Raw genomic sequence first — 10,061 nt, forward strand, 5'->3', positions numbered from 1 at the left:
ACCCCCGTGGTAGATATATACATATTTTCTTGTTATGTGGGGTTGAAATGGGTGGATGGCTGGCAGCTCATGCAAGGCGAACCCCTTCATATTTGTAATTTAACGTATACTATTCTAATGTGAAATTTCCCCCCATTTACATGGCGTGTTATGTACTCCATATGAAAATTGTCATTTTCATGCATTTGCACAAACCCATAATAACAAGAATCATCAAGGAAATCTCGAAGGACTTGAAGAGACTGATGCTCCATTAATTATTTAGCTTTAAGTAAGTTGTTTCTGAGAATGCTTCAGGAGTTCAGCTAGAAATCTATTTATAGAGAAATTTAAAGATTTTTCTTACTAAAAAAACGCTAAAAATTATTAAGAGACCGACCACTTTCTGTTCACTTCACGTTAGTTTGGCTGTAGTTGACAAAAATCCCGTTAGAGGGCTACACTGCACACAAAGAGGGACGCTTGTTCTTCATTGTCGCCATCATTGAAAAATGCTAATTTAAATCTTCTAATGCAATTTCATTGTATTTCAATGAATTCAAAACGAGAAATTAAATCAATTCTTATTTATTTTTAACCTCCGTTTAAAAAAATCGATATTGATTTTTATTCTCTGCAATCAATTTCCTTCACATAGAGGCTCAACGAATGACGATACGTGGAAGGAAGTCGTTGTGCATCTGTTCTAATTCTCACTATGGTAGTTAAGGCTAATTTAAGCTGCAAAATGACTTAATTACCCCTCTATTCAAGGCTCTCTTCATACTCCCTTTGATTGCCAGCTTGAAATTCCAGGAGTTAACTTCAGTTGCAGTTTACACGTCAAAGTCAAAATGACTCGTTATTTGGAAGAGTTTATCAATACAAAACCTCTGATTGACTTCTTAATCGCTCTTTCGACGCTAGATGTGTTTTCTGGAACACCTAAAAATCGTCTAAAAATTCTTTTTCTAACAATTTCAAACGTTTTCTTTGCTTTTTCGCTCTTCATTCACGTAAAAAATTCAATCAGTCCTCAACTTAATGTAAATTTTATGTGGACATTTCTTATGTGGATTGTTTTGAGTGTTTATCTTGTGATAATAATTTTGAATTTCTTCAAGAGAAATAAATTTTATCTGTTAATGCAAAATATTCAGAAATTATTTGAGGAGGAATGAGAAGATGAAGAACTTGAAGAGATTTTGAAGAAACATCTGCAGTATTCAATGAAAGGATTCACTTTTCTAAATCGGTAAGAAAAATAATTAAAAGGAAAGTTCTTTAAATTTAATATACATGTCTTTCAGATGGGTGCTACAGATAGGTTGGGCATTCACAATAATAGCTTGCATTAGTTTTCGTTTAAACAATAATTATGGCTTAATGATTGAGATTCCTTCAATTGCAACGGATAACATCTTTTGGCGGGAAAGTCAATACATTTTACAAACACTCCTAGCCTTAGTGCTAGCCTACACTGTAATTTCTATGACTATTGGATTCACTTTTTTGGGTCTTGGCGTCATTACTCAGTTCAACATTCTCAAAGACTTCATGAAGTTGATGAATGAAAAGATTAAAACTAAGCCGGAATTCTTGACAAAAATCATCATAAGACATTGCTCTGTCATTGAAAATGTTAATTTATTGAGTGAAATTTTCTCTGAATCATCATTCATGCAGCTTTTAGCCAATTGTATTACATTTTTGTTTGGATTTTCATTTTTAATGAAAAATTCAGGAGATGTTCTTAATTACATGGTACTAGTAACTGGGACAATGCTCAGTCTACATATCTGTATCCTCGGGGAATTCATCAGACTTAAATCTGAGAATTTATCTGATACACTCTACCAAACTAATTGGTACGAACTAAGCTTAAAGGATCAAAAAATCTTCCTTACCACCCTCGGAATGACTCAACGGGTGTATGGACTAAAAGCTGCAGGGATGTATGACGTTAATCTCTATACATTCATTGAGGTAATTTTTACCGCATTTTTTATTTTGAAAAATATGAAAATTTTCATTTTTTCAGATCACTAAAATGGCGTTTTCTTACTGCGCTGTTCTCTACAGTTTGAGTAAATAGTTCTGCAATATTGAGAAATTCTAATTAGTTTTGCAGTAGTTGGCAAGATGTTCCCACTAGAGGGCTGCACTGCACGCAAAGAGGGACGCTTACTGTGCATTATGGCTTTATTCTCTTAGATTTTAATTGTTCTTAAACATTATTGTTACAAATTTTTAAAGTTTTAACTTCTTGTAGATTAAAAGTAAATACAGTTACCCCGTTTTTTAGCTTCTATTTAAAACAAAAAATCAATTACGCTTCCTTCTGCAGGTAATTTTCTTCAATCAATTTTTTATAGAAGGGTTGCACGTGGAAGGGATCCGTTATGCATCTGTTTGAATTCTCACTGTGGTAGTTAAATTTTATTACTCTGTGGATCGAATTCTTCATCCTGGAAATAACTCAATTACTCCATTCAAGGCTCTCTGTTTGATTCTTCCTTCAATCTGATGATTTTGTTGGTTTAGTTGCAATTTATTCGTCAAAATGGTTAGTTATTTATAAGAGTTTATCCAAGCCTTTGATTAGCTTCTTAGTCGATATTTTGACACTAGATTTGTTTTTTGGAATATTAAAACTGTTTAAAAATTCTTTTCATAACAATTTCTCTTTATTTATGTGAAAAATAGAATAAACTCTCAATTTGATATTTTATGTGGATATTTATTATGTGGATTGTTTTGAGTGATTACATTGCTGTAAGTTTTTGAATAGTTTTAAGAAGAATCGGTTTCTATTTCTAATATTTCACGTTCTTTCTTATAAAATAAAAAAAAACTTTTTACGCAAGTTTTGACTTTTCTATTCAAAGTTTGTCGTTTCATTTTGATGTTATTGAATATGTACGCCCGTTGTACATATTCAATAGTATAAAAACCCTAAAATTTGATTTTGGTTAGGTCCCTGCCGCTATCTTTGATAAATTTTCAAATACGTTTCCATGAAAGCTTAAAGTTCAGCAAAAGCTTCAACCAAGTCTTCTTTTGCACTAAAAAAAAAACAAAAATTCACCGTCAAAGAAATAAATCAAAAATTGGATTTTCCTCCGTATGGATTTCTGATACATGATCGACAGATTCGCATTATGATGTGTAGTATTAGAGAGATTGTATATAGCGCAGAAGAAAACCTTCTTGTATTTGGTGGAAAAATCCATGACGATGAGAATGTCTCAAATCGAAATTCCCGCAAAGTGGCATCCCGTGCTGAAAGGAAGACTAGAGATGGATGACATGGTGTGTAAAATATTCTTCCAATAAGCCCCCCATTTCCTTCGGCAGCCACATGGTATCACAGACGCGATGGGACCCTCTACACCGAAGATGCACAAATTTATTCCCACATGGGTGGCGGAAGGTGCGATAATGCGGCGTGGGTGTATGTATGTACGTACATAGTGTGTGATTTGATATATTCAAATTTTCAGTGGTTATGGCAACTCCAGGGGTGGGTGGAAATTTATGAGCGTGCCATTGTCTTTTGTCACAAAACCGCCGCTGTCGACACCTCCACGGGTTTTGTCATGAACACCCTCTCGTGGGGTTTAGCCCCCACCGCAAGCCACCCCTAATCCACCCCCCAACAATCCCCATTCAACCATGAGAAGCATTCTGGTGCGGTCCGATGGTACAAAATTCGTGTTTAATGGCAAGGAACTTCCAAAAAGAGGGGTATCTCCTCACAACCCTGTGCTGGATTCGTGGTTTTAAGAGAAGATGAATGTGCCCAGAGATCTTGCAGCTTTTCCAAAATCTTTTGAATACATATATATTTTTACTAAAGCTCCTTCGGAGAAAACTATTCTGATATCAAGTAAAGCAAATGTGAGAGAATTCTCAATGAGAATTCAAAAAACGTTTGATTTGAAAATGAGCAACGCCAGAAGTTAGACAAAATGCACAATAATATGCAAACTGCTTAGAGCTTTTCATATCAAGAGCTTTTCCACCCGCCCTATCCATTCCACTTTAAAGAGATCCTTTTGTACCGCACAAAATCCTAAAGCATCCCACACACACTGAATCAACCTCCCCCGCACTATACAAATGCACCACGCTGTTCCCCCCAAAAAAAGAAAATACGAAGCTTTGCAGTTTGAAATTTATTGTAGGCACAAATTGAATTCAGTGCGGAATTTTCATGTCGAAAAATTTAACAATATAGTGAAATATATATTTTTGGGTGTAGCCAGGAAATAGGATTTGCATTACTAGGAGAGAATAGAATTATTAAAATGGGGTGGCTATACACAGAGCAGCACGAGAACGCGTGGAAGTTCCCTTTTTTTGTGCCAATCTTTTGTTTGTTTTATGACAACAAAGCACCACCATATTAGTTCTGCAAATGATTTATACTGCACAACTGCTGTTGGCAGTCTATTGCAGTGCTGGGAGCGCGCTGAATTAGTATTTGGAGAGTGCACAAACGCACATCGACGAATGTCTCCGCAGCATAGAAGTGTGGAGGAAAAATGCTGAAGGGATGCGGGGGGAGGGGGCAGAAAAAATGGGACAAAATGGAAATGTTTCAGTGAGAAAAATGCTGGTGCTCACGTAAAGCATCCGCTATGTAAAAAAAAATGTAACCACACAAGAGGGCAATTGAAGTGCGAAAGATTGAAAATTACGATTAAAGAAGTTTCTTTAAATTATTTATTGAAAAAAAAGTATTCTGTGAAGTTTGTCTATTTAATTTGTAAGCAAATATTCAGATTTTTATTTTCATCATCAAGATCATCAAATAATTAATTGTGTTGATAGAATGCTTAATTATATGCTGACAAAATAAAATGATGTATGTGTAAATATGATAGGTAAATTTATTCAGTTACCATATTATTATATTCCAAAACAAAATGCTTTTGAAAAAGTTGCTGACAACATGTAATAAAAATTGCTGAAAAGATAAAAATTATTTGCTAACTGAATACAGATAAATTCAATAAGCATTTTTTAATTATTCGGTTAGAAATTGATTTTTATTCTGTTCATTCTTTCCAATAAAAATTGTAAGGAAAAAATTAGCAGTATGGAAGAACTTGCTAAATAAAAAGTTATACACAGAAAATAAAAGTTCGTAGCATTGTTCGTCAAATTTCGTGAAAGGTTCGTAACTCCAATGCTTTTACATGGGAAAATTCACCTTCAGGTTCGTAAAATGGGGTTAACCTCCCTGGGAGTGAGACCCCATTTTACGAACCTGGAGGTGAATTTTCCCATGTAAAAGCATTGGAGTTACGAACCTTTCACGAAATTTGACGAACAATGCTACAAACTTTTATTTTCTGTGTATAACTTTTTATTTAGCAAGTTCTTCCATACTGCTAATTTTTTCCTAATTTTTTTGCTAATTTTTTAGGAAGTTCCACTATCGCACGCGCTGGCTGCTAGCATTGGCACTCTTTCGCCTTTATGAACCACACTGCAGATCCATGATCAGCGTCGTCCCTCCGCCCACAGATGGCACTGTTGATATTGGCTCCGACCCATACAGGAAGTTCCGCAAACACAGGCACTGACTGCTAGCAGCTGCACATTTATCGCTGGTGGACCGGCATAGCTATGGACACTGGTGGCTACTGTTGTCCCTCCGCCCCACAGATGGCACTGATGCTGATGTTGGCTCCATCTCGTAGTTGCACAAATCGTCCGAGCAGGAAAGGAATAGCTGTGGAGTAGAAAGGAAAGAAAGGGAAGGAAGCACTAGGCTAGAAAAACGGCAAGCCGCTGCGGGAATCGAACCCACAACCCCAGCGATGAGTGGTATTGAGTGGTGCTTTAGCTCTCTTTACCACCGGGGCTTCAATATTATAGGCTATTATAGGCCAATATAGGCTTTATATTTATTCTTTTAACGAATTTCCACGATTTTTTAATAAACAAATAAGTTTTGTCAAAAAATTAACAGCAAGAAAAGGTATGCTGAAAGAATACCAAGCTCAAGATAAATTCTGTAAGCATTTAATTTATACTGTCAGCACTTTGATTTTTATCCTGTTATCCATATCAGCTAAAACAATTTTGTTCGAAAATAATTTTAAAGTACTACTGGTATTTTATTCTGTAAGCCCTTAAATTTATTCTGTCAGCACTTTTTATTTATTCTTTTAGCGAAATTTCACGATTTTTTAAGCAAATAAGTTTTGTAAATAAAATAACAGTAAGTAAAGTTATGCTGAAAGAATACAAGGATCAAGATAAATTCTCTAAGCGTTTAATTTATTCTATCAGCACTTTGATTTTTTTATTCTATTATTCATAGAAGTAAAAAAAAATATTTTGTTAGGAAATAATTTTAAAGTACTACTGACACTTGCCTTAAGAATTCTTTAATGCGGAACCATTTTTAAAAGAAAATTAAAGAGTACAGTTCAGTGAGACCATCCTGTGTTTGCACCTTTTCCACCGAAGCTTTTTATCAATGGGTTTCGTCTGTCGTTCTCGCGACTGGGGTGTTTTTCACCTGTCGCCAGTGACCCAAATAGCTGGAATTGAGGAGAGAAAGCCACCCCCGCGTGGGTCATCGATCAAATCGGAAAATAAGCGAAACAGTTGTTGAATGTTGAGCTCTGCCACCCACAACATGCCACTCTTGTACACCCACCCACCCACACACAGCTTTTTCATCTCATCTGACCATTTTGGGGGGTGTTTTCATCTCCGACAAGTAGCAAAATCTATTTCGATGTGTGGACAGTGTCGTATTTCTGTGAATCCCCCATTCACGCTCTCCCCTCTCTCCGTATTATATACTGAAAATTAAAGATATATCTATTACGTATTCTAGTCAGGGTACTTCCACGGAAAACGAGTGCTGAATCGTTGCTTCTGGCAACATGGGAACCCTTCCTTGTTCGCAGATTAAAATTCTGTACCCAGCTGAATTTTCAACATTGCACACAGGATATTCATTAGGAAATCGATCTCTGCAGCAAGACTGCAGAAATCACTAAGAGATTTTTATCATTTCACTTGTGAAAGCTTTTGTGCAAAAAGCTCCACCTTCTCCGGCGATGACACAACTAAAATGGATTTCGAAGGGTGTACAATCGGAATTGATTTTCTCATGATGAGAGTATTAAAATTGGCTTCAAAAATCACTTCAATTCAGAACATTGACTCTCATCTAAACTAGTGACATCTAGTGGGAAAGTTCTTTTGGGAAGATTGACAGATAGTTAATTTCCTTTTAGTTTAAAGAGGACAAAAAATGAACTAAGAATGGAAAATTCAAGGAGATTCAAAATAAATAAAAACTAAATTGTTCACGAAGACAAACAATAAATACAGGGAAGTACCAAAATAAAAAGAAAGTCTTTAAAAAATATTAGGTACTGTGTATTTATTCTAAAATATAGCTTTGCCTCTGGAATATATTATTACTACAAAATTGAAAAATTATACCATAGAAAGATTTTCTTAAGGTTCAAAATTTCCCAATTTCTTTACTGTTTAAAACCGAATGGAAAATAAACAAATATTTTAATGAAATTTTCAATAATTTTTCAACAACAAAAAGAGATCTAAAATAAAGTTATTTGTCCTTTGGAAGTCAAAGAAATTTTTAAGTAAATTAAATTATTAACTTCATAAACTTTTTTGAATTTATAAATGTAGGAATTTCTAGCTCTTGCCCATCAATTGCTTCAGATGGAGGAGAGCAAGCATAAGGTCAGGATGTTGTCTCGTTATCACAGTGGTTTAAAGAAAATTGTTCAATACTACTTTTATATCTTTCGCCTGGATTTTCTGCCACAATTCAAATGTAAAGGAATTAATTTGAATTCCTTAAAATTATTCGTTTATCCGTGTATGATGGTCTTCAGTGTTTCCTGCTCAATTTGGCACGTTCTTTGCGATTTGGAGGACTTTTCCAACATAATTGATCTCTCCTTTAGTCTAAGCTTCATTGTTGGCTTCGCAGGAAGTTTGGGGTGCTTTCATACGACAACAGTTCTCAATTCTAAAATTATTTTATCGACTTTGGAATACTTTGACAACGTAATCAATGCAGAAGATGGTTTTGTTACTGACATTAGGCGGAAGCACTATCTCAAGTACACGAAATTAGCTTTCTGGGTCGGAAGGTGAGGATTTTTATTAATTTTCTTAATTTTTTATTAAACTTTTTGATTCAAAATTTTATTTAGGATATTTCTGACCATCATAGGAGTGTCTGGATTCATGGTGATTAGCTTTGATATATACCATTCTTCGAACCATACTCCGATGTTTTACAACATTCCTGGAATTCCAGTTGAAAGCCTTTTCTTCTATCCTGTAAATTTCATCGTCCAGTCCATTATCTACTACTCAGGCATAGAAATGGTTCTATGGTCTGACATAGTTATCATGGCAATGATTATGTACTGCGCTGCAGAGCTGAGAAGCATAACTGAGTTGATATCAAGGCTTGATGAAGATCAGAGTACGTCAGAGCGCAGGAAGATCCTCAAAACTGTCTACGAAATGCATCGAATGATTGCAGAGAAAGCCAGCCGATTAACTCTCTTCTTTTGGTACATTTACTTCGAGCAACTCTTCATGGTTATGACGTACTTGTGCATTATCCTCTTCTCCATGCAAACCATCAGTATGACGCTGTTTGTCCTCGCAGTAACTGTCTTGGTTATTCTTATGCAAATCTTCATTCTCTGCTTTTTTGGGCAAATTATTCGGGATAGTTCTGAGGCCATGTTTGATGCTCTTTACATGACAAAGTGGTACGAAATGGAACTAACTGATCAGAAGAATCTCTTAATCTTTATGATTAGATTCTTTCTACCAATTCGGGTGCAGACTTTTGGATTTGGAGTTGTTTCTATCTTCACCTTTGTTCAGGTTAGTTAATCGAATGAGTTTTCTTTAATTTTAGATTTTAAGATTTATTTTTTGATGATATTTTTGATCTTTCTGGCAGATCTGCAAGGTTTCCATTAGTTACGCAACTATCCTCTATACCGTATTTGTCTGAAGGGTTTGAAGGCTAAAGTATATAGGAATAAATCAAGGACTTGAACCTGGGAATATTCTTAATAAAGTTTTAAGATTTACTGAATTCCAATAGATTTTATTAAAGTTTCAGATCTTTTGGTTAAAATTGGAGCCTTCATCAGGTTCTAACGAAGTAAAAAATTAAACAAAGGGTAAAATTCACTAGTCAGACAGTCTAAGTTTTTTTTTAAGTTTCTTAAAGTTTTCTGAAGATTTGGAATTTAGCCCGATTCAGCTTGACTGAAGATATCTTAAGTTTCGCTTAAGAAAACTTAAAAATCTTAAATGTTTCTTAGAAAATCTTAAGTTTTTCTTAAAGAGTCTTGAGAAATATTATGAGAATTTAAGGGATTCTTGAGAAAACATTAAGAATCTTAAGAAAACGTAAGTCTTTCTTAAGGAATCTTAAGTCTGCCTGATTAGTGAATTTCACCCAAAGATTCGCGTCCTATCGCCAAATTAATAAATTGACTCCAAATTGCTCTATTTCAGCCCTTTTCTCCGCGACATTTTTAAAGCCAATTAGCTGAAATGCTTCTGAAAGAATATCAACCGCAAAAAGAGATCTAAATCTTGGGGCATATCGCGTATAGATGGTTTTCCTGTTCCTTCAATTCCCATTAAATCCCCGTGACATTCAACAGAAATAGAAGAGATAAATCTGCCATGAGTAAAGCCGGAGAACCTCATCGAAAATACTTTCCCTCTTGTTTCTAAAAGACGAAGAATTCTTTGGGGAGGGAGAAATATCCTTTGTTGTGGGAGTTGGGGTGTCTTCTTGGGGTGGAGAGGAAAAAGGATGTAAATAATTGACAATATTTCCTATATAGGTTGCCTGAGGCGTCTCCTTTTGAACTCGCAAAGAGACACACCACAGGGAGAGAATAAATATTTACACCGTCTTCCATATAAATGAGTCAATTTGATAAAATCGACGAGATAATGTGAATCGGTTGCAATGAAATTCGGAACCGCATTCACTTCTTCGTCTACCCATATATAGGGTGGAATTG

At 35.2% G+C, this 10,061-nt stretch overlaps 1 protein-coding gene across 1 annotated transcript; it reads left to right on the top strand.

Moving 5' to 3' along the window:
• Window positions 1-1,710: 1,710 nt before the first annotated feature.
• LOC129791209 (odorant receptor 13a-like) lies at window positions 1,711-9,028 on the top strand. Its single transcript, XM_055829278.1, has 4 exons — window positions 1,711-1,965; window positions 3,178-3,291; window positions 8,353-8,895; window positions 8,975-9,028. Exons 1-4 carry the CDS (start codon window positions 1,711-1,713, stop codon window positions 9,026-9,028), a joined length of 966 nt encoding a protein of 321 aa, XP_055685253.1.
• The last annotated feature ends 1,033 nt before the right edge of the window (window positions 9,029-10,061 follow it).

This window comes from Lutzomyia longipalpis, chromosome 2 (assembly GCF_024334085.1).
Source record: "Lutzomyia longipalpis isolate SR_M1_2022 chromosome 2, ASM2433408v1".
NCBI lineage: Eukaryota > Metazoa > Arthropoda > Insecta > Diptera > Psychodidae > Lutzomyia > Lutzomyia longipalpis.